The 25,736-nt window shown below is 35.0% G+C and overlaps 1 protein-coding gene across 2 annotated transcripts in view; it reads right to left on the minus strand.

Annotated features, from left to right (window-relative positions):
- NECTIN3 (nectin cell adhesion molecule 3) overlaps positions 1-25,736 on the minus strand; it is a 121,503-nt gene that overhangs the window by 77,435 nt on the left and 18,332 nt on the right. For both annotated transcript variants that reach the window (XM_047792882.1, XM_047792871.1), the window contains exon 2: positions 668-1,009. In XM_047792882.1, the coding sequence (XP_047648838.1) occupies positions 668-1,009 (342 nt within the window). The remainder of the gene's footprint in view (positions 1-667; positions 1,010-25,736) is intronic.

Raw genomic sequence — 25,736 nt, forward strand, 5'->3', positions numbered from 1 at the left:
ATAAAGGAGTCTTGCTTTGGGTGGAAATGGCTATTACTCATTAATCCTTGCTCCAATATTTCAAAAGTATTCACCATCAATTCCAAATTGGTTTACCTTTCACCGCAGGTGGAAATTTTAATGCTAATAAGCTCCTTCTAAACTCCACAATAAACTTTAATAGTTATCAAGTAGAAAAAGGCAGATCATTCAATGCAAGAAAGAGCCCAAGATTCAAACAGCTAAGCAAATCCACAACAGCAGAAATAAAATGATTTGAAAAACAAACATAAGATGTCAATGGCTCCAAGACCACAGGCACTTAAAATAATGGAAAAGCTTATTTAAAGACAGTAATTTAATTAAAGGTTGAAACTTTGAGGGGAAATACTGAAAATAAATGTCAAAGAAACTCAGCACTCAGTATTATAGACAAAAAAAGTTATTTCATGAAGAAAGTAAAATAGCTATAAACTACACAGTATTATGATAGGCAGATATGGGCAAGATCTTGTTTAAACTGAGAATCCAGCATGAGAGAATTTTATGATAGAACTTGAAAAATCATATTTGAATTATTTTATTTTAAACCTATGCTTACATAATTTCAATTATTTTAAGTTCTTGATGATACTTTTACAATAATCCTTACCACAACCATCAAAATACACAATCCAAGTATACCTACCTAAAACAGTTACAGTTGTAGAGGACTGAGCATTTCCAAGAGGGAATGTAACAGCTTTGCATATGTATTTTCCAGAATCAGAGAATCCTATGTTATGCAGAGTAATTGTTGCATCATTAAGAGAATAGTTTTTAAATAAGACTCTTCCCTGATATTCTCCTTGAACAGAGAATCCATATTGAGGATGATGAACTGCAACAGTCTGTGAACTTTTGCCATGTATCTTCTCCCATGAAATTTGTGTTATAGTTTCATTTACTTCAATTAAACATTTCAATGAAACATTCTTTCCCCATACTGCTGTAACATGTGGCTCCACAATAATTGGTCCAGCTAAGGCACCTACGGAAAAACGAAAAGCATAGTTCTTAAAAATGTAAAAAAGTTATGCTAACACATAATTAAATTCTTCCCTGTTTCCTCTTTCTCTTCTTCCCCTTGTGTACGTACACACACACACATACACACACACACACACACACACACACACACACACACAAACCCCAATGACTGAATAACAGGAAGGTCTGAAGAGAGCTAAGTGTTTCCAGGGCTGGATTTAAGACCTAAAGAATGACTCTTAAATAAATCAAATAATCACCAATACGTGTTGCTGGAGGGGAAAGTGCTAGATTAGGTCAAGTGTAAACTTGGAGACAGATCCTTCCCTATTCAAATTACCAGACAGGATCCCAAACTTGGCTGAAACTTTGACTGCAGCGTTTTGAGAGATTGAAACAAAGGACCCAACTGAGCCATGCTCTGATGACTGACCCGAAAAAACAGAAATAATAAATATATGGTGTTCTAAAGCTAAGTTTTAGGGTATATTGTTACTCAGCAATAGATAACTAATACATTTAGGATCTGTCAAACAAAATACAATACCTTAGTGCCTTCTTTTGGAGGACCCCTCTACCAAAAATCTGTATAAGACACTTCATTTAAAACAGACCAACTGCCAGAAAACAAAAGTTAATTTTTTTCTATTTCATGAATGAAGATAAAAATATTCCACAAGCAAAAATTAAAGTAAAATATCAAACTTTACCCTTATAAAACTGATTTCCTTCCTAAAAGCAATGAAACAATCTAAATCATTTTAGGGAAAATAAGGTTAATACTCATGAATATTAAACTCAAGCAAGGAGTTCCCGTCGTGGCGCAGTGATTAACGAATCTGACTAGGAACCATGAGGTTGCGGGTTTGGTCCCTGCCCTTGCTCAGTGGGTTAACGATCCGGCGTTGCCGTGAGCTGTGGTGTAGGTTGCAGAGGCGGCTCGGATCCCGCGTTGCTGTGGCTCTGGCGTAGGCCGGTGGCTACAGCTCCGATTCAACCCCTAGCCTGGGAACCTCCATATGCCGCGGGAGTAGCCCAAGAAATAGCAACAACAACAACAACAACAACAACAAAAAGACAAGACAAAAAACAAAAACAAAAAACTCAAGCAAGATGCTCTTCATTGACAACATATATAACAAGTCCTTGGAGAAGTTTACAACTCTCATACATGTCCTGACAAAATAAATACTCAAATTAAGAAGTAAACCAAAATACGCACTAAGATATAGAACTTTAAAATTTAAAATGTATAAAGACCTTTAAAACTTACAGTTATGTCTAATTATTAGTTTTATTTTTTTTTTACTAAGATAATGCCATTTTATTTATTACTTCCAATGGAGATAAATATACCACATACACAGAAGGAAAACATTTACTTGAGGCCAAAGAAAATTCTTGTCACTATTATTCCATGGACCAATGGGGTAGTTATTTGAACCTCTCTTTGTGTTCTTCCTTCACTCACAGTTATGAGTCCAATATACTGCACTAAAGTCTTCCTTTATCTCCCAAATTTCTTTTTAAAAAAATTTTAAATTTAATTTTATTGGAATATAGTTGACTTACAATGTTGTATAATATTTTTAAATGAGTACAAAAATGCAAGATGTTATCGCTTAAGCAATAATCAAGAAAAATGTGCTTAAACATGTCCAAAAAGTCCTAAACGACAGTAACTTTATGCAATCTTATTCCCACGAACCTTTTTAGGAGGGAAAAAAACAAATGAATATATTAAATAGACAGATTAAGAGGGAAACTTTACCAATTTGCACGGACCATACTTGGGAGAAAAAGAGTTTTCTTAACCACTCCACCAAAAAAGTATGAAGTCCAAAAAATTTACCATCATTTCTCTATCATGCTTTCAAGCACAGACAATTACAAAGCTTTTAAAATTAAACTAAGATATATGAAATATGTAAATATTCTTATATATTTTAGTGAGCTAAACTACATCTGCAAATGCACAAATGAAAGAGCAATTTATAAATGTTAAAAATTTCATATATCATGAAGTAACACACAGCTCTGTATTTAAAGAAAAAGATATAATAACTAAGTAGGATATTCAAGAATGTAAAGATATTTTAAAAAATATTCTTCCTATTAAAATGTTACATGACTTTCTCATCTGATGCCAAAAGGGCATTCAATGCAATTTAACAAACAAGTGAAAAAAGGATTCTTAATAATAGATTCTTCTCAAATCAGTGATCATCACAATACTAAAATTAAAAAAGAGGGGCACAGTTATTAAAGAAAGATCAAGACAAGATGCATTATCATTATCATCATTCAACAGAGACTGGAAATTCCCATGCAATGAGATAAGAAAAGGAGACAAGGAAGAATAAGTATTAGAAAGGAGCAGATAAAATTATTATTTGAAAAATCTATTACCAGAAAAATCTAAGGCCAAGTAAAGGGCTATTAGAACAAATAATATGACTGCCTGAAAAACATGCAAACTGTATACAAAATGTATATTCAACATATTAGAACAGGTGATACCTTTTAAAATATACGCAGAAAAAGACAATATTTGCAAAATGTTAATATTTAAAACATCAACGAATAATGTTGTAAAAAAACCTACAGGCCTGAGCAACTGACTTGAAAAAATGGAAGATATGTCATTTTCCTGACAGGGAAAACATATACTACATAGGTGGCTAATTTCCCCATATTAGCAAAGAAATCCAATGCAATAAAAATTCTTCAAACTAGATTAGGGAAAATATGCTTAAAAATATTACCAAAAAAAAAAAAAACACACACAATGGTACATACAGAGGAGGAAAAATACTGAAGGAAAAATAATTAAAAGCTTACTAATAGTGTCTTAAAATAATTGAAAGTATAAAAACAGATCAACATATATAATGGTTATGGTATGTAGTAAGTTGTATGAATGGGAAAATAATGAATTATAATGTTAAGACATGCTGAAAGGACAAGAGCTAAATATTTGGAACTAGATCCCTACTTTATGCTAAACACACACACAAACACACACACACACACACACACACACACCCAGATGGACTGTAGACTTAAATGTTAAAAAAAATCAGCCACAAATGCCTCTAAGTATACTAACAATAACTTTCTATATATCCTGGAAGAGAAACATTAGTTACTCTAGGGAGTGGAATTACTAAGCATTAAGGAAAAAACTTTTAGTTTTTACTTTGTGTCAGAATTATTTACCATAAGTAATGTTCATAATAAAAGCTAATTAAAAATAAAAATAAACAAAATCAAGCAGTAGAGAAGAGAGGATAAAGAGGTATTACAGACTGAATGTTTGTGTTCTTCCAAAATGTTTATGTTGAATACCTAACAGCTAAAGTGATGGTATCTGGAGGTAGGTCCTTTTTATGGTAATTAGGTTTTTATGAGGTCATGAAGGCAGGAAAAAACATGTTGGCCTGTGTCCTCATAAGAAAAGGAAGCAAGAAGAGTGCTCTCTCCCTCTTCACCACATTAGGACAAAGCAAGAAGGTAGCTGTCTGGAAGTCAGGAAAGGATCCTCAACAAGAACCAAATCTGCTTGCACCTTGATCTTGGATTACTCAAACACCAGAACTTTGAGAAATAGATGTCAGATGTTTAAGCCAGCCAGCCCATAGTATCTTGCTATAGCAGCCCCATATGAGACATTAAGTATCAGAATAAACTGGGAAGAACAGTGCTAATTATATCTCTTTATAACCTATAAAACTCATATAAGACAGACCAGACTTTTAAGACAAAATCTAAACAAAAGACAAAGAAGGGCATCATATAACAATAAAGGGATCAATCTACATACAAGAAGCAGGCATAACATTTGTAAATATATATGCACTTAATACAGGATCACCTAAATGTATAAAACAAACAGCAGTAGACATAAAGGAAGAAATTGACAGTAAAACAATAATAGTAGGAGACTATAATAACCCATTTACAGCAACGGATAGATCATCCAGACAGAAAATCAGTAAGGAAACGGGCAGGTATCTACAGAATAGCTATCTTATCCCAAAACAGCAGAATACACCTTCTTTTCAAGTGCACATGGAATCTTCTCCAGGAAAGATCACATGCTAGCCCCCCACACACACAAAAGTCTCAATATATTTAAGAAATTCAAATTATATCAAGCATCTTTTCTGACTACAATGGAAGTCTAGCTAGAAATCAATTACAGAAAGAAAAATGTAAAATACAAACATATAGAGATTAAACAACATGCTATTAAAAACAAACAAAACAACAACTTTATACCCCCATATTCATACATGAAAAAAATTAAAGAGAAAATCAAAAAATACATTAGACAAATGAAAACAGAAACACAACTTTCTAAAATCTATGGGACACAGTAAAAGCAGTTCCAAGAGGTTAGTTTATAGCTTACTATACAAGCCTACTTCAAGAAACAAAAACAATCCCAAATAAACAACCTAACTTTCCATATAAAGGAATTAAAAAAAAAAAAAAAAAGCCCAGAAGCAGTAGGAGGGAAATAATAAAGATCAGAACAGAAATAAATAAAACAGACCACCACAGCAACATAAAAATAGAAAAGATCAATGAATCCAAGAACTAGGTTCTTAAAAAGATAAAAAAAAATTGATAAGCAACTTATTTATTTATTATTTATTGTCTTTTTGCCATTTCTTGGGGTGCTCTCGCGGCATATGGAGGTTCCCAGTCTAGGGGTCTAATCGCAGCTGTAGCTGCCAGCCTATGCCAGAGCCACAGCAATGCAGGATCCAAGCTGCGTTTGCGACCTACACCACAGCTCACGGCAATGTCAGATTGTCAACCCACTGAGCAAGGGCAGGGATCGAACCCGCAATCTCATGGTTCCTAGTTGGATTCCTTAACCACTGTGCCACGATGGGAACTCCTGATAAACCTTTAACCATGCTCTTCAAAAGAAGATGGTCCAAATAAAAAAGGATAAGTTACAACCACTATTACAGAATTACAATTACAGTACTACAAACAACTGTACACCAACAAGAGGAACAACCCTCCCCCAAAGGGGGGATAAATTTCTACATATTATAATTTTCTAAGACTGAATCATAAACAGATAAATATGCACAGACCAATTACTATCAATGAAATGGAATCAGTAATCAAAAAATTCACACACACGCACACAAAATCCAAGATGAGAGAGACAGCTCCAAAGGGGAATCCGACTAAACATTTGTAAGAGTTAACACCTATCTTTCTCAAACTGTTTCAAAAAAACTGAAGAGCAGGGAACACTCTGAAACTTATTCAGCAAGGCCAGTATTACTCTGATACTAAAACCAGAAAAAGACAATATAAAAAACAACATATTGCAAGCTTGTTACCTCTGATGAATAAAGATGCAAAAAATTCTCAACAAAATATTAAACCACATAAAAAGGATCATACATCATGATCAAGGAGTACTCTAAAGATGCAAGGATGGTCCAATATCTGCAAATCAATCAATGTGATACACACTAACAAAACAAATAATAAAAGCACACGATCATCTCAACAAACACAGAAAAAGCATTTGACAAAATTTAATGTCTATTCAAGATAAACTCAACAAATTTGGCACAAAGGGAATATATCTCAACATGACAAAGCCCATTTACAATAAACCCAAAGCTAACAGCATACTCCATAGGAAAAAGCCAAAGTGTTTGTTTCCTTTAAGATCAGGGACAAAACAAGCATGCCCTCTCTTGCCACTTTTATCTAACCTATATTGAAAGTTCTAGACTTTGTAATCACACAAGAAGAAATAAAAGCTGCAAGAGAATAAGTAAAAGTGTCACTGTAGAAGACATGCTACGATACGTAGAAAGCTCTAAAAATCTCCACCAAAAAAAGGAAAAAGACATTAGAAATAGATTCACTGAAGCTGCAGGATACAAAAAACAATATACAAAAACTTGTGGCATTTCTATAAAAATGACAAACTATTAGAAACAGAAATTAAGAAAACAATCACATTTATATTGCACTAAAAAGAATAAAATGCTTAGGAGTAAATTTAACCAAAAAGATTAAAGACCTGTACATTGAAAACTATAAAACATTAATAAAAGAAATCAAAGATACAAATAAGTGGAAATATATCCCACATTAATGGGATGGATGAATAAACATTGTCAAAATACCCATACTACCCAAAGCAATCTACAGATTCAATGCAATCCCTATCAAAACTCCAGAGGCATATTTCACAGAACCATAGTAATTTTAAAATCTGTATGGAACCACAAAAGACCCCTGGTAGCCAAATCAATCTTTTAAAAAAAAAAAAAAAAGTTAGAAATATTACATTCCCTGACTTCAGACTATACTACAAACCTACACGAATAAAAACAGTATAGCATTAGAATACAGACATATGATCAGTGGAACAGAAAGAGTAAGAGAGCCCAAAAACAAACCCACACATATGAGTCAATTAATCTACAAAAAAAGAGTAAAAAATACAGTAAGGAAAAGACAGTCTCTTTAATAAGTGCTGTTGGGAAAACTGGACAATTACCTGTGAAAGAATAGAACATTTTCTCATACCATATACAAAAATAAACTCAAGATGGATTAAAGATCTAGATGTAATAAGACTTGAAAACATAAAAATCCTAAAAATAAGAATATGCAGTATGTTCTTTGACATGAGTCTCCTCAATATTATTTTGGGAACTGTCTCAGGCAAGGGAGACAAAAACAAAAATGAACAAATGGGACCAAATCAAACTTAAAAGCTTTTTCACAGTGAAGGAATTCATCATCAAATTGAAAAAAACAGCCTACTGAATGGGAGATATTTGCAAATGATATGTCCAATAAGGGCATAATATCCAAACATACAACTCAATATCAAAAACCTAAACAGGAGTTCCCGTCGTGGCGCAGTGGTTAACAAATCTGACTAGGAACCATGAGGTTGCGGGTTCGGTCCCTGCCCTTGCTCAGTGGGTTAACGATCCGGCGTTGCCGTGAGCTGTGGTGTAGGTTGCAGACGTGGCTCGGATCCCGCGTTGCTGTGGCTCTGGCATAGGCCGGTGGCTACAGCTCCGATTCGACTCCTAGCCTGGGAACCTCCATATGCCATAGAAGCAGCCCAAGAAATAGCAACAACAACAACAACAACAATAACGACAACAACAAAAGACCAAAAAAAAAAAAAAACCTAAACAAACTAATTAAAAAATGGGCAGAGAACCTGAAGAGGCACTTTTTTTTTTTTCAAAGAAGAGAAACAGATGGCCAATAGGCACATGTAAAGATGCTCAACATCATTATCATCAAATGAACATGCAAATCAAAACCACAATGAGATTATCATTTCACACCTATCAGAATGGTAATCTTCCAAATGACAAGAAATAACAAGTGTTGATAAGGATGTGGAGAAAAAGGAATCATCATGCATAGCTAGTGGAAATGTAAATTGGTACAGTAGCATAAAGGTTTCTCAAGATATTAAAAACAGAACTACCAAATGATCTATCAGTTCCACTCCTGGGTATTTATCTGAAAAAACAAAACCACTAATTTCAAAAGATATAGGTACCCCAATGGTCAGAGCAGCATTAATTACAATAACCAAGATATAGAAACAATCTAAGTATCCATCAACAGATGGATAAAGAAGACATTATATGAACACACATATACATATACACAATAGAATATTACTCAGGTTTAAAAAGAATAAAATGAAGTCATTTGCAAAAGCATGGATGGACCTGAAGGGTATTCTGATTAGTGAAGTAAGACAGAGAAAGACAAATACTATATGTTTTCACTTATATATGGAATCTAAAAAAGTTAAAGAGAAACAGACTCACCAAACTGGAGAACAAACTAGTAATTACCAGAGGGGAGAAAGGTGTGAGGAGGGACACAGTAAGTGAAGGGGTTTAAGGGATACAAACTACTAGGTAATAAGATAAATATGTTACAAGGATGCAATGTGTAGCACAGGGAGTATAGTCAATACTGTAAAATAACTCTGTATGGAGCATATTCTATAAAAATATAAAATCACCATGTTGTACACCTGAAACTAATGTACAAGTTAACTACACTCCAATTAAAATACATATTTTTTTGGAGTTCCTGTGGTGGCCCAGTGGTTAACAAATCCGACTAGGAACCATGAGGTTGTGGGTTCGATCCCTGGCCTCGCTCAGTGGGTTAAGGATCCAGCGTTGCCGTGAGCTGTGATATAGGTCGCAGATGCAGCTCAGATGCCGAGTTGCTGTGGCTCTGGTGTAGGCAGACAGCTGTAGCTTCCATTGAACCCCTAGCCTGGGAACCTCCATAAACCACAGGTCCGGCCCTAGAAAAGACCAAAAAAAAAAAAATTTAAATACTTAGAACCATGGTTTAGAGGGCCATCATTAAGAGGGTATTTGATAGGGAAATGTAAATTAAAACCACATTAAGATACTTCTATATCTAACAATGTTTAAAATAAAAGTACTAACACTCCCAAATGCTGACAAGGACGCAGAACTAGAACTTTCACACATTGTTTGTGGCAATGCAAAATGGTACAGTTACTCTGGAAAGTACTTTGGCAGTTTCTTATAAACGAACACCATATGACCCAGCAATTCCCCACCTGGAGATTTGCCCCAGAGAAATGAAAATTTATGTTCACACAAAACCTATACACAGTGTTTATGTGTTGGGGATTTAATTTATAATCACCAAAACATGGAAACAATCCATATGTCCTTCAACAGATTGATAAACAAAATGTGGTGCAATCCATACAATGGAATACAATAAAAAAGAATCAACTACTGATACATGCAACAACTGGGAAGAATCAGCTAAAAAGCATTATGCTGAATGAAAGAAGTTGGTACCAAAAGATTATATATCATATGATTCCATTAAATGACATTCTCAAACAGATAAAATTAAAGTGTGGGAGAATAGATCACTGTTCCCCAAAGTCGAGAGATAGATAGTACAAGGGGGGGGGGGGGGGAGGTGACGGAATTGTTCTGTATTCTGATGGTGGTGGTGGATACATGAATCTATGTGTACAAATTTACATGTGTAAAAATTCTGAGATGTACTCTTTAAAAAAGTCAATTTTACTAAATATTAAAAAAAGAACCAAAACCAAAATCTTGCACACACAGACATGAAAAAACATGTTTAAACAGTAAAATGGAATAGAAGTGGAAGGCCTATTCAATAAACCTTAGAGTCTGTGTGGGGGAAAAAAAAAAAAAAAAAGAGGGTATTTGAAGACAGGAAAAAGAAATAAATGGATCCACCAAATGAAAAATATATTTTAAATATTTTTCAATATTTAAATAGGAAACATTGCTCTCAACGTAATGGCAAAGAAAAGGTTGACCAGAAAAATTAATCCCCTAATAATCAAAGAGCCTGCACAGTTATTTAAAAAAAAAAAAAGTCTATTTTTAGTTAGTACTAGTATAATTACTAGTAAATAAATTTTAATGTAACTGTAAAGTTTTTCATTTCCATTTCTTATTTTAATTTCTAGGAGGTTATGAGTGATTTTTACTTTTTAACTTTTCTACAGAAATACTCTGAGAGGTTTTTGCTTGTTGCAAAAGTAAATTTTGGTGTAATTTTTGTTTGTCTCAACCCTTAAACCTTTGATCAAGGCTTTATACTTCCCTTTAAGTATTGATAATTTGGCTCTTCCTTAGATTCCATGAGCTTCTAATGACGTATGTCTTCTTGGTTGTTTCAGTTCGTCAGAATTAGTGTCTGTGACTTGCAAACGAAAGTATCTAACACATTTCCAATCCCTAGACTAAACCCCAAAGTTAAAAAAACCCTTCTGAATGAGATTTCCCCCATGGAATTCCTTTTTTTTTTTAGGGCCTCGCCCTTGACATATAGAAGTTTCCAGGCAAGGGGTCAAACTGGAGCTAAAGCTGCCTACCTATGCCAAGGCCACAGCAACACCAGATCCGAGCTGTGTCTGAGACACACCACAGCTCATGGCAACACTGGATTGCTGGATCCCCAACCCACTGAGCGAGGGCAGGGATCAAACTCACATTCTCATTGGATACTATTCGGATTTGTTTCCGATACACCACAATGGGAACTCCTTCCCATGGAATTCATTAGAGGTTGCTGTTGTTTTGTACCCACAGCCTGTGGTGTAAGGCCAGGGATCAGATCCACACTGCAGTTTCAGCCAGTGCCACAGCTGCAGTGGCAACAATGGACCTTTAACCACTGCACCACAAGGGAACTTCCCCACCATGGAATTTTTTTTTTTTTTTGTCTTTTTGCCATTTCTTGGGCCGCTCCGGCGGCATATGGAGGTTCCCAGGCTAGGGGTCTAATCGGAGTTGTAGCTGCGGGTCTACGCCACAGCCACAGCAACGCAGGATCCGAGCCGCGTCTGCGACCTACACCACAGCTCATGGCAACGCCGGATCGTTAACCCACTGAGCAAGGGCAGGGACTGAACCCGCAACCACATGGTTCTTAGTCGGATTCGTTAACCACTGCGCCACGACTGGAACTCCCCACCATGGAATCTTAAAACTCTGGAGAAACCGATTTTTCCATGGTGGTTCTTAGATCAAATATTAGAAAGCCTCACTACTCAAGCTCTCCCAAGCACTGAGCCTACTTCCTCCCCTCCACTTTTCCATTTGAAGCCACGTTTGACTGGAAAGCAATAAATGTGCTGAATAAACAACTGTTTATAACTAAAGATGTAAATTATTTAAAGTTATTCATTAATAGTGATATAAAGCCTAAAATATAAAGAGGCTACTAGATCAGCAAAAAACTGAACCTTTCCTATCTGGCAGGACCCTAACTTTGTCATATCCTGGCTACTGCATACTCTCGTGGCCAAGGAAAAACATAAGATGTTCTGTTTCTACTGTGTCTCTTTGATATCATTCAAATAAAAAGTTTTGTAGTTAATTAAACTTAACTTATTCTTTCAAAGAGAAAAGAGAAACAAAGAATTGATTTTCCCCTATACATGGCTGCAATAAAAACAGTACAACCATGAAAAAACAGCTCTTTGGAATTTTCATGTGTATTTGAATAGTCATTCACTGAGGATTTGGAATGCCCAGAGGATACAAGTCATTCGGAAATATATATATTAAACAAAAACTTGTGACAGAAAAAGAAAATATTAATGACTCTTGTAACTTCTAAGGATTTTTTTAAAAACAAAAACAGAAAGACATGAGATTCACATTACAGACCACATTAAAAAGAAGTCACTGAATAAAGTAGAAACCATTCTTTCTTACCTCTCCTACTCGAAGCAATGAACGAAGAAGTAAAAGTCATCACAAACGTATCTTTAAGACTCTATCTTTTGATATTTTAATATTATCTTTCATTACATCTCACTTTTCAACTTTTTTTTTGTCTTTTTTTTTTTGTCTTTTCTAGGGCTGCTTCCGCAGCACATGGAGTTCCTAGGCTAGGGGTCTAATCGGAGCTGTAGCCATGGGCCTACACCAGCGCCACAGCAACACCAGATCCGAGCCGCATCTGCAACCGACGCCACAGCTCATGGCAACACCAGATCGTTAACCCACTGGGCAAGGCCAGGGATTGAACCCACAACCTCATGGTTCCTAGTCGGATTCGTTAACCACTGCGCCACGACGGGAACTCCACTTTTCAACTTTTAAGAAATGTCAGACATCGTATACATTTTAGGCCCCAGAATCTTCCAAATACTAGGATTTACAAAATAAGTATATACAAATATTCTACAAATGAAATATTTATTGTACTCTGTGCCCAACTAGAAAAACCTCCTCCAAACATCTTTAAAGTAAGGATTCTTTATAAATTTAGAATCATTTATTGACACAAGTGCGATAAGTATACATTTTCAAGAAACTAGCAAAATCTTAGCATCTAGGTAGCCTCAACAATTTCAGCACACCTAAAAACATTTCAGATGAATTAAATTTATCACCAGTATATACAAACAACTCATACAACAACAACAAAAAACAAAAAAACCCAATTAAAAATGGACAAAAGACCTAAATAGACATTTCACCAAATAAGACAAACAGATGGCCAGTAGGCACATGAAAAAATCCTCAGCATCACTAATTATTAGACAAATGCAAATCAAAACTACAATGAGGTACCACCTCACACAGGTCAGAATGGCCATCATTAATAAGTCCACAAATAAATGCTGGAGGGAGTGTGGTGGAAAGGGAACCCTCTTACATTGTTGGTGGGAATATAAATTGGAACCACCACTATGGACAACAGCATGGAGTTTCCTCAGAAAACTGAACACAGAACTACCATATGATCTAGCAATTCCACTCCTGGGCATATTCCAAACGAAACTATAATTCAAAAGGATACATGCACGCATATGTTCATAGCAGCACTACTCACAATAGCCAAGACATGGAAACAATCTAAATGTCCATCATCGAATGAGTTAAGAAGATGTGGTATACATACACAATGGAATAATACTCAGCCATAAAAAGCAACGAAATTATGCCATTTACAGCAACATAAGTGCAACTTGAGATTCTTGTACTAAGTGAAGTAAATCAGAAAGAGAAAGATAAATGCTATATGATGTGACGTATCTGGAATCTAAAATATGGCACAAATGAACCTATCTACAAAACAGAATCAAACTCACAGACATAGAGAACAGACTTGTGGTTGCCAATGGGGAGGGGGGGACAGAATGGGATGGACTGGGAGTTTGGGGTTAGCAGAGGCAAACTTTTACATTTAGAATGGATAAGCACCGAGGTCCTACTGTATAACAGAGGGAAATATATCCAATCTACTGGAAAAGACTATGATGGAAGACAATATAAGAAAGGGAATATATGTGTATATATGACTGAGTCGCTTTGCTGTACACAGAAATTGGCATAACACTGTAAATCAACTATACTTTAATAAAAAAATTTTTAATTTATCACCAGTGCATTCACTAATTAGTTCGAACTGTTTCAAACTGATAAATGTCAACTTCAAAAATGTCTTTTCAACAATATCCCTAACAACACTCAAAACAGAAATAAGCACAGAAGAGTAGAGTCAAGTGACTAATAAAATGTGAAAACTATTTATCAGCTGAAAACAAATATTATTAGAGAATGAAAGAATCTCTAACTCTAGGGTCACAGGAAATCCTATATTCTAAGGAAAAACCTGGATCACACATGAAAAATGGTTGAGAAAATTCAGGGCATTAACCTATCAGTATGTAATTAAGTATGTGCTTTGTTTCTAGACATTGTTCTAGGTGCCGAGAATAGTATTAAACAGATGTCCCTGTTTTATGAGGTTTACATTCTAACTGCAAAGACAAAATTAACAAGAAAATAAAAAGAAACTGGATAGTAAGAACTATGGAGGAAAATGAAGGTAGGTAAAAGGGACAGTTATTACTTCAGAGTAGCACCATAGCTTTTTGATTGAAAAATGACAAAAGAAAGTCTTTTTAAGACACTGGAGCAAAGACTTGAAAAGAAGTAAAAGAAAAGGAAAAAAGAATCTTTCAGTGTTCCTATGGTGAAGGGAGAATAAGAATGGCAGAAAATGAGGCCACAGCAGTAGCAGAGGACCAAACTACATAATTTTAAGACTTGGCTTGTGTTAATCCTGATAAAATGAAAACCGACGAGACAGTTTTTAGCAGAAACATGACATATTCTGACTTATCTTTTAAAAGGATGACTCTGCTCAGCTGGGAATAAATGATGGGAAGACAAGGACTAAACCAAGGATTCCAGTTAAGAATGTACTCTGTTAAAACAGGAGAGAAGAGTTCCCACTGTGGTGCAGTGTGTTAAAGAATGTGGCATGCAGTGGCTCGGGTCACTGTGGAGGTGTGGGTTGGATCCCTGGCCTGGAACACTGGGTTAAAAGATCCAGTGTTGCCACAGCAGCTGTGGCTTGGGTTCAACCCCTGGCCTGAGAACTTCCATATACCATGGATGAGGCCAAAGAATGGAGGAAAAATACAAAACAAAACAGAGTGAAGCTGAGGTCTGGAAAAAGTAATCAAAGTGGGAGTGTTAAGTTGTAGTCAGATCCTGGACACACTATTTTAAAAGCAGAATAAATAGGATTTTTACTGATGGAACCAAATATTAGGTCTGAGATAAAAAAGAGAAGCCAAAATGATTCCCAAGTTATGGCCTGAGCAAGTGGAATGATGGGAGTTGCCATTCACCAAAATGAAAATTAGCAAGAAGAGCATTTTTAAGGATTAGAATTCAGAAGTGCAGTTTTTAACTTAAGTGAGATACTTCACAACCAAATGGATATAAGTTATAAGCAGATGGATACATAAGAGTATGCTGTTATGGAGTAAGTGATGGACTGAAGATATAAACTTAAGGTAATCAACATATAAAAGGTATATAAAGTCATTAGACTTGAATGAAACCACTAAAGAGAATTAACAATACAAAGACTAATCACCTGTTGTGCATTCAAACATTTAAAGATTTGGAATTTGAACAGAATTCAAAAAAGAAGATGGCAAAAGAATGGCCAAGGAAGAAGGAAGAGGACCAAGATATCCTGTATAGTAAATGAAGTACCTAGAGAGAGTAACAGAATTACCCAAATGTTGTATAGCAAAAAAAGAAAAGTAATGATAAATAACCAATGAATTTAGCAACTGTTTTTAATGAGTGGAGAAGAAAAAAGCCTGATTGGACTAGATTTGTAATAGTACAGAGATTTCTGAGTAACAAGAAGAATAACAGGATTTACCCTACTACTTGAAACAACCATATCAGGATAATGATCACCAGGAAACAAAAGATACTGATCCCTGAGAGCTTGCAAACACACAGGTAAGCCTTATGACTGGTCTCACCTTATTATTATTACTATTCACTTAGTGAATTCCAGGGCCTCAACTAGGAATAGAGAAGCTAAACAGCCAGGCAGTCTCCTTAAATTCCATCCAGTCCTGTACTGAAGATTCTAACCAATACAACCAGGCGAGAAAACTAAAAAGAATCCAGATTATGAAAGAATAAAATTGTCTTTATTTGCAGAAAATACAACCATCTGTAGAAAATCTGATGGAATCTACAAAAAAGATACTAAAACAAGGATTATTAGCAAAAAAAAAGAGTAGTCCTCATGTAGGTTCTAAGATCAATATAAAAAAACCAATTATATATCTATGTATTAGCAATGAAAAACTGGGAAAGAATTTTAAACACTGCTGTTTAAAATACCATTAAAAAAAGATAAGCTAAGGTCAGATCTGACAAAAGCTGTGAGAAATTGGTATAGTTAAAACTACAAAATTGAGAAGTCAAAGACATAAATAAAAGGCACATTTTGTTCATAGGTTAGAAGATTCAGTATTCTTAAAACATTCTCTCTAAACTGATTTATAGATTCGACAAAATCCCAATCAAAATACAATCAGCCTGTTTAAAAAAAAACTGACAAGCCACTGTTAAAATTAATTTGGAAGTGCAAATGTAAATTTTTGTGACTTGGGTTGGCAAGCATTTCTTACATATGTTACCAAAAGCACAATCAATAGACTTAATCAAAATTAAAATTTTCCTCTCTTCAAAAGACATTTCTTAGGACAACCACTTAAGGGGAGAAAGTCTTTTGCAAAGCAAAATTAATAAAAGATTTATAACTGATTAAAAACTTAACTCCAAAATACATAAAAAACTCTCAAAATGCTACAAAAAGAAAACAGGCCAATTAAAAATGGGCAAAGACTGGAACAGCTACATCACCAAATAGTACTTGAAAAGAAGCTCAACATCATCAGGGAAATGAGAAATAAAACCACAGTAAGATAACACTGCATATCTTTTAGAGTGGCTAAAAATAGAATTATTGACAACACTCAGTGTTGGAGAGAATACAGAAAAACCGTAACGCTCCTACATTGCTGGTTAAACTGTAAAATGGAACAACCACATTGGGAGCCAATGTGGCAGTGTCTCAAACATATAAGCACCAAATCATCCACTACTTTCATGGCAATTATCTTCACTCAGTAGAAAAATAAGCATGTATCTATACAAAGACTTGTACATAAATATTCACAGTAGTTTCATTCTTTTTTTTTTTTTTTTTTTTTAACAGCGGCACCTTTGGCACACAGAAGTTCCCAGGGTTGGGGTTGAAATGGAGCTGCAGCTGTGGCCTATGAAACAACCATGGCAACACTGAATCCAAGCCTCATCTGTGACCTATGCCATAGCTAATGGAAATGCCAGATCCTTAATCCACTGAGCAAGGCCAGGGATCAAACCCACATTCTCACAGTGACAATGTCTGGTCCTTAACCCAACGAGCCAGGACGGGAACTCCAGCAGCTTCATTCTTAGTAGTCAAAACTGGAACCATCCCAAATGGCCATCAATAGGGGAATGAATAAACAAATTGTTACACCCAACAATAAAACACTACTCAGCAATAAAAAGGAACACTCAACTAGGAGGGGATCTTCAACTAAATAAAGAACACCTATTTAAAAAAATCTACAGCTGACACTATACTTAATGTTAAGAAAACAGAAGCTTTCTTGAAAAGATCAGGAACAAGACAAGTATGTCCTGTTATACCTTTCCAACATCATACTAAAGTTCTAGCTAAGATAATCAGATAAGAACAGGAAATAAATAGTATACTGATTAAAAAGAAAGAAAACATGTTCACAAATGACATGATCATCTATGTAGAAAATTGAAAGAATCAACCAAAAAACTCATAAAAGTGATTATATCAAGGTTGCAGAATACAACAGTTGCTTTCCTATATACTAGAAATCAACAAACAGAATTTGGAATAAAAAACACAATACCATTTACATTAGCACCCCAAAAAATGAAATATTTAAGTATAAATCTAACAAGGTATGTACAAGATCTATGTAAGGAAAACTACAAAGAAAAAAACAAATGTAGTTATTTCATGTTTATGGATAAGAAGAATCAATGTTGTCAAGATATCAGTTCTTCCTACCTTGATTTATAGATTCAACACAATCCTTGTTGAAGTCCTGGCAAGTTTCTTTGTGGATATTGGCAAAGTGATTCCATAATGCATGTGGGAAAAAAAAGATAAAGAAGAGCCAACGCCACAATGAAGGAGAAGAACAAATAACATTGACACCACATAATGTCAAGACTTATTATCAAGATATAGTGATCAAGACTGACACTGTGAAAGAACAAAAGATTGACAGAATAAGATAGAGCACCCAGGAATAGATTCATTTAACTATTGTCAATTGATCTTTGACAATAGTTAAATGAAGTTAAACAAAGGCAAAGGGCCTTTTCAACAAGTGCTGCTGGAACAAATGGACATCCATGCGCAAAAATATAAATCTAGGCATAGACTCCATCCTTCACAAAAACTAACTCAAAATGGATCAAAAACCTGAATGTAAAACATGAAACATAAAACTAGAATATAGGAAAAAATCTAGATGATCTTAGGTATGGTGATAATATTTAAAGCAACAACACAAACGACATGATCCATGAAAGAAATAATGGATAAGCTGGCCATCATCAAAACTAAAAATTTCAAGTCTGCAAACAACATTATCAAGAGAATTAGAAGACAAGTCATGGACTGGGAGAAAATCTTATCAAAAGACATATGTAATAAAGGACTATGATCCAAAATATACAAAGAACTTTTAAATCCAACAAGAAAACAAACAACTAAATTAAAAAATGGCCGAAGACCTTAACAAACACCTTACGAAAGATGTACAAGATGGCAAAAAGTATATGAAAAGACGCCCAACATCAGACTATTAAGGAATTGCAAGTTGCAACAAAAATGAGATATCATTACACAATTACAATGGCAAAAAAATCCAAATACTGACAACACCAAATGCTGATAAGGATGTGGAGCAACAGGAACTCCCATTCATTCCTGGTGGGAATGAAAAATAGTAAAGCCACTATGGAAGGTAGTTTAATGATTTCTTACAAAATGAAATATACTCTTACCATGTAATCCAGCAACTATGCTTAGTATTTACCCAAGTAAGTACAAAATGTATGCTCACACAGAAACCTGCACATGGATGTTTACAGCAGCTTTATTCATAAATGCCAAAACATATAAACAACTACAATGTCCTTCAGTAGGTAAATGAATACATAAGTGGTGGTACTACACACAATGGAATATTATTCAGTGCTAAAGTGAAATGAGATATCAAGCCACAAAAAGACATGAAGAAGCCTTAAGTGTATATTGCTCAATTTTTATTTTATTTTATTTTATTTACTTTTTAGGGCTGCACCCATGGCATATGGAGGTTCTCAGGGTAGGGGTCAAATCAGAGCTACAGCTGCCAGCCTACGCCACAACCAAAGCAACACAGAATCTGAGCCGTGTCTGTGACCTACACCACAGCTCATGGCAACCCGGATCCTTAACCCACTGAGCTAGGCCAGGGATCGAACCTAGTCGGATTTGTTTCCACTGCACCACGACGGGCACTCCTATTGTTCAATTTAAAAGGCCAATCTGTGGAGTTCCTGTCATGGCGTAGTGGTTAACGAATCCAACTAGGAACCATGAGGTTGCGGGTTCGGTCCCTGCCCTTGCTCAGTGGGTTAACAATCCGGCGTTGCCGTGAGCTGTGGTGTAGGTTGCAGACGCAGCTCGGATCCCGCGTTGCTGTGGCTCTGGCATAGGCCAGTGGCTACAGCTCCGATTCGACCCCTAGCCTGGGAACCTCCATATGCCGCGGGAGTGGCCCAAAGAAATAGCAAAAAGACAAAAAAAAAAAAAAAAAGCCAATCTGTAAAAGATACGTATTAAATGATTTCAACTATATGGTACTCTGGAAAAGGGAAAACTATGGAGAAAGTGAAAAGATCAGCAGTTGCCAGGAATTACAGGGGGTGGAGAAATAAACAGGTGAAACAATTTTTAAAAGTAAAACTATGCTATATGGTACTATAATGGTAATGTCATGTATATGCTTATCAAAACCCACAGAATATACAACACTTACAGTGAACCTCAGTACAAACTGCAGCTTTTGAGTAATTATGATATGTCAATGCAGGTTCATTGATTACAACAAAATACCATTCTGATAGGAGATGTTGTGGAGGTGGGACTGGGAGGGGGAATACACCTGGACCAGGGCGTATATGGGAACTCTGTACATCCCACTCAATTTTGCTATAAAAAAGTACAACTTTTAAAAAAAATTTTAAAGAAATGCTAATACAACAAAAATACTACCCAGCAATAAATGCAACGATGTGGATGAATTACAAAATAATTACACTGAAAGACAGAAAAGGTACAATTGAGTATGATTCCATTTATATAAAACTATAGAAAATGCAAACTACTTACAGAAAGTAGATCAGTGTTTGCTTAAAGAAAGAGGGCTAGGAAGGAATGAGATGATTTATAGGGAACACAAGGAAACTGGGGAGTGATGGCTAACATTCACTATAGTCACTGTAGTGATGATTTAACAGGTGTGTCTTGTTACAACTTATCAAACTATATACCTTAAACATGGGAAGCTTATTATATGTCACTTATGCCCAATAAGGCACTTTTATGTTTAAAAAAAATGAGAATCAGAGAGGGGTTGAAAAACAGTATATATTTAACTTTTGTGAGGATTTATACCACTATAAAGGCAGATAAAGAGATCAGACAATAGTTCAAGAGAAATGAGGGATCAGGAAGAGTTTTTCTTAAACGGGAGATGCTATAGCATATTTTTATGCTGACTAAAATGATTGAAGAGAAAAATTTATGAAACAAGAGAAAGGATAACTGGTGAGGTGTTATGTTTAAGGGCAAGAGACAGTGTGGGACACAAGACTAGAAGAAATACTGCTGGTCATTCATTGTGCATCATCTTCAGCAGGCAGTCTACCAGTGTAGATAGGCAGGTTGATAGATATGGTGGTGAAAGTTCTTTTCTGACTACTTCTATTTGCATTGAAAACAGAAAGCAAGGATTGCATGTGAGAATATGAGAAGAGGAGGTTCTTGAGGCATAAACAGAAATAAAGTGTGAAACAACTGTGGGGAAGGAGTAGGTGGACTGAAGCAGTAGTACTCAAAGTGAGACCCTTCAGATCACCTAAGACCTTTTCAGGTGATTAATGAAGTCAAAACTATTGTCACAATCATACTAAGACGTTATTTGTCTTTTTCATTCTTAGTCATGAATATATAGTGGATTTTCCAGAGGCTACAAAACATATAATATTCAGCAGGTTGAATGGAGAAACAGGTATGAAAATCTAGCTGTCTATTAAGATAGAGATCAAAAATACTTGCAAAATAAAAATCAATGCTACTCTTATCACTAATTTTTATAGAAAATACCTATTTTTCATAAAACATTTTAAGCAGTTTATCACTTTTGAAGAAATTAAAGCATTACATTTTTGTTTTAATTTTTTTTACACACACAAAAAAAAACTGTCACAAAAGCTCACATTAAGAAAAGCTCATTGTAGTCCTTAACAGCTTTTAAGAGTACAAAAACATCCTAAGATCAAATAGTTTGAGAACCGCTAACTAGGAAAATGTGTGATTTCAGAGTAGTACCAAGAGTCAGTCACTTGTACTTACTAATCCTGAATTACAGTGACATCAATCAGCATTCGGCTGCATAAGTGGAGAAATGGACAAGGCAGAAAGTAAAGACTTAAGCTCCGTTGAGAGTTTCACCAGGCTTGCACAATCAGAAGAGAAATGAGCAAGCAGTTGACATGTAGGCAAAGAAATGATTTCAATGGTAGATTACTATAGCTAGTCAAGAAGGAAGTATTAAAGTATTAAAGCTTTAATAGTAATTCCTATATATCAAGTACTGAAGCATTATAGAAGTCAACGTAGCTAAAGAATTACTGAAATTTGAGTACTAAGTAAAGTGAGGTGAAAAATGTGAGATGGTGGGAAAGTCAATCTGTCCAAGACTCAGTTTTCACATTTATAAAGTCCCATCTCCTTACACTTGTATATCCTTGACAACTGTCCAACAGCTTTACATACACCATCTCATCTGATCGCCATGCCACACCTCCCCCCCATCACATTTTGAGGTAAATATGTAAATTTTTTCCATATTACAAATCAAGAATCAAAAGTGTTAAAAGATTTATTACTACATGTTATATAAATAATAAGAGATAGTGCCTTTTGCCATAGTCCAGAGAATTGGGAAAGCTGTCTGTATAAGACCTATTACGCTGTACCTTGAAGCCTAAGAGTTTCATTGGCTAGGAAGACCATTCCAGGCTAATCATTCCATATCCAATATGAAATACAGAAATAAAATAAGACTAGAGGGAAGGCTAAGTCCAAAATTGGTAAAGGGCAGTAATCAAAAATGACATAGTAGAGAACTAGAACCAAAGTCTTCTAATTATGCTCTGACATAGTGCTTAACATTTCCTAGAACAGCACTGTCCCAGCCATGAGCTACATGTGGCTATTTAAATTTAAATTAATTAAATAAAATTAAAAATTCAGATTTTCAGTTAAACAAGCCATATTTCAAGCGCTCTGACTGCCACCCATGGCTTAGTGACTATAGTAGTGAGACTACAGCTATATATAACATTTGCTTCATTGCAGAAAGTTCTAGATAGCACAATTCTAGAATGGAATCCAGTAAAGGTTAACTTCTAACTACAGGACTGAGTTTTCTACAGAAGCTCTAAAAGAAATCAGCCTCAAAGAGCTAACTTTTTTAAGGTTTAGATTTCTATAATAATGATTTATATGTAACCAACACAAGAAATAACAGGTGCAAGAAACAGCAAACTACTCCCTCAGTAATTCCTATACATTAACACTAAATATAAATTTCATCCCACTGTGTATCATCTTTACCAGTCTTATGTAGCAATTTCAGTATTTATAAAATGCTTTTTCTAAAATGTTGTTTCTACCATCTATTCTCAATCACTACCTTTTAATTTCAAATAAATACCTTGATTTAATCAACCTACATAAACGATCTCTTAGTTGAATTTACCTTATGCTTCTAAGTACAATTCCTTCATATTTTCAGAAGAGAAGCAAAAAACCTAAGATCAGGAAAAGAACTTACAAGACGTCTGATCTAATCTCCTTTTACAAAGACAGTGAAGTGATTTGCCCTTATCATATGTCTAATGGCAAAACACAGACAAGAAGCCGCCTCCTGGTTTCAAAAAGTAATCTTTCCAACTCCATCATGCTGAGCACATTGTGAAAAATTCTAAACATTTCACATTAAAAAAAAACCCTAAAATGGCTATTAGTGAAGATATTCAAAAGTTTAATGATTTTCAAAATAAAAAGGGCTATAGTTCTTAAGTCAGCACTACCTCCACTAGAGATAAAATGCATGGGAGATGGATTTTTATAACAATTACTAAGAATTTGCTCTTTCATTCCCTATTTCAAAAATTGTGAAATTTTAGAAATTTTTAAACATTAATGAAATTGAGTTTTAATTATCATAATAAAGTGTATTCCCCAAAATGGAGTTCCCCTCATGGCATAGCACAAACGAATCCAACTGGGAACCATGAGGCTGTGGGTTCAATCTCCGGCCTCGCTCAGTGGGTTAAGGATCCGGCATTGACTTGAGCTGTGGTGTAGGTTACAGCGGCTCAGATCTGGTGTTGCTGTGGCTGTGGCATGGGCTGGCAGCTGTAGCTCCGATTAGACCCCTAGCCTGGGAACCACCATATGCCGCTGGTGCAACCCTAAAAAGCAAAAAAAAAAAAAAAAATTTTAAAGTGTATTCCCCAAATACTATAGTAATTATATTATCTTGGGCCTTACTGTTATTCCAGTAGTAAAATTTATAGTCAACAGTAAACAATTTTCAACGAGTGGTACTGTTTTTTAATCATACTGATGAATTTACTTCCAATCCTTAAATCTACTTTAACCTTATTATAAATGATACATAAAAAACAGAAGGCCTGGGAACATGTAAATACTCTCAGATGAAGTAGTGATGTAAAAAACTAGTGCTTTAAAGACACTGATCTATTATCAATCTCATAAATGATAGCTTTCTATAATGATCCATCTAAAATTTTATACACACATTTATACAATAATACACTAATAACCCCAAACTCTCAAATTTACTGTTTTAAGGAGGCATATCTAAACAAGTGCATGGAGCTTATGGTTAAGTAGTATAATACATCTCAGACCAAAGAATGAGACTTAAAATTGTGACTAGTAACATGATGGAATAAAGAAGCAAGAACTTTAGAGCCAAACTAACCTAGATTCAAGAACACACACCTGTAAATTATTACCAGTGTTGACCCTGGGTATTTTTTGAAATCCTGTTTTATAACCAATAAAATGGGACTATTATCACCTTATTAACAAGGTTTCAGTAAAATTTAAAATAAAAATTCAAACATGGGTGTATGCACTGACTAAACCAAAGGAAGAATTATTATAAAAACTGAGGTCCAGTTGAAGCTAAACTCTAATTAACAGTAGCACCAAGCTGCATGGCTGTATAATTTTTTTTCTCCCCAAGCCCCATTAGTAGCTGAGAGGTAAGCATAAAGAATATATATAGCTGACCTGATTTAGAATTAAGATTTTGTAAGGGTGCTGTAAATAAAAACAATAAGGGGCAAAGGGTTAGATATTACAAGTCTAGGTTGAAAAAATAGGTGAGCTAATATGGGCAAAATACAAGTATGTATGGCACACAGTAAGAGCTCAGATATTTACTGCATTTCATTCACTGAATATTAAGTACTAAGTATTATAAGGTACAAAACAGTATAGAGCTGAGAATCTAGAAGAGAAAATAAGACATAAAAGGCAATGGACATATGGTAGACTAATCATATAATCTGTTATCTAAGCCAAAACATTTTTTAGATTGAGAGGGAACTGGAGAAGTATTATTGATAATTATGCCAGAACAATAGTTGTAAATCTAGACATTCCAAAGCAAACAGGGTTATATAACCTTTATGAAAGCCACCACAGTTAAGGGTGAAAACTTAAAGAGATTGAGAGAAGGAATGAGAGGAAAAAAGTGTAAAGTAAGAAAAGTTGCATATAAAAAGTGAAGTCTTCCTTCAGCTAAGCCTAAACTAGTGATTCCTAAATTAATTTCAAAAGTCTCTGGAAAATAGTGGAATCTAAGCTGGATCTTAGGCAAGGTGAGTTTTTCCAAGCAGAAGATGGGCACTGTAGGAAAAAGTACAAAAGCAAAGAGACTTACAGAATCAGAGAATGCAAGGGAAGCTTTGAGAAATAAGATAAACCCAAGTATTGGTAACAAATAAGAGAGATGAAGTCAGAAAGGCAAATTCTTAATTCAATCTGTTTGCACATTGATTTTTTTCACTGGGACATATTAACACCTACCTGTATTGACCAGGTTTTATGCTGAGAAAAGACAAGGAGGCACATTCCTTACCCTTCTGGAGCTTAAAGCCAAGTCGGAAAAAGTATAAATAAGGAAGAGGAGAAAAATAAGTAATAATGTAGAGTGAAAATACAGGAAGCCAAAAAATTAGCGAGGAAAATCCATTTAGCAGAAGTTTACATACAGTAGAAAAAATAAAGCACAGATGCAGAAAGAGCAATTCAGAGGTGTGAACCTGTGAATGTGACCTTATGTAGGAAACAGAATGAAACAGATAATAAAGAACATTAACAATGAGTCA

Source organism: Phacochoerus africanus, chromosome 1 (assembly GCF_016906955.1).
Source record: "Phacochoerus africanus isolate WHEZ1 chromosome 1, ROS_Pafr_v1, whole genome shotgun sequence".
NCBI classification, from domain to species: Eukaryota; Metazoa; Chordata; class Mammalia; order Artiodactyla; family Suidae; genus Phacochoerus; species Phacochoerus africanus.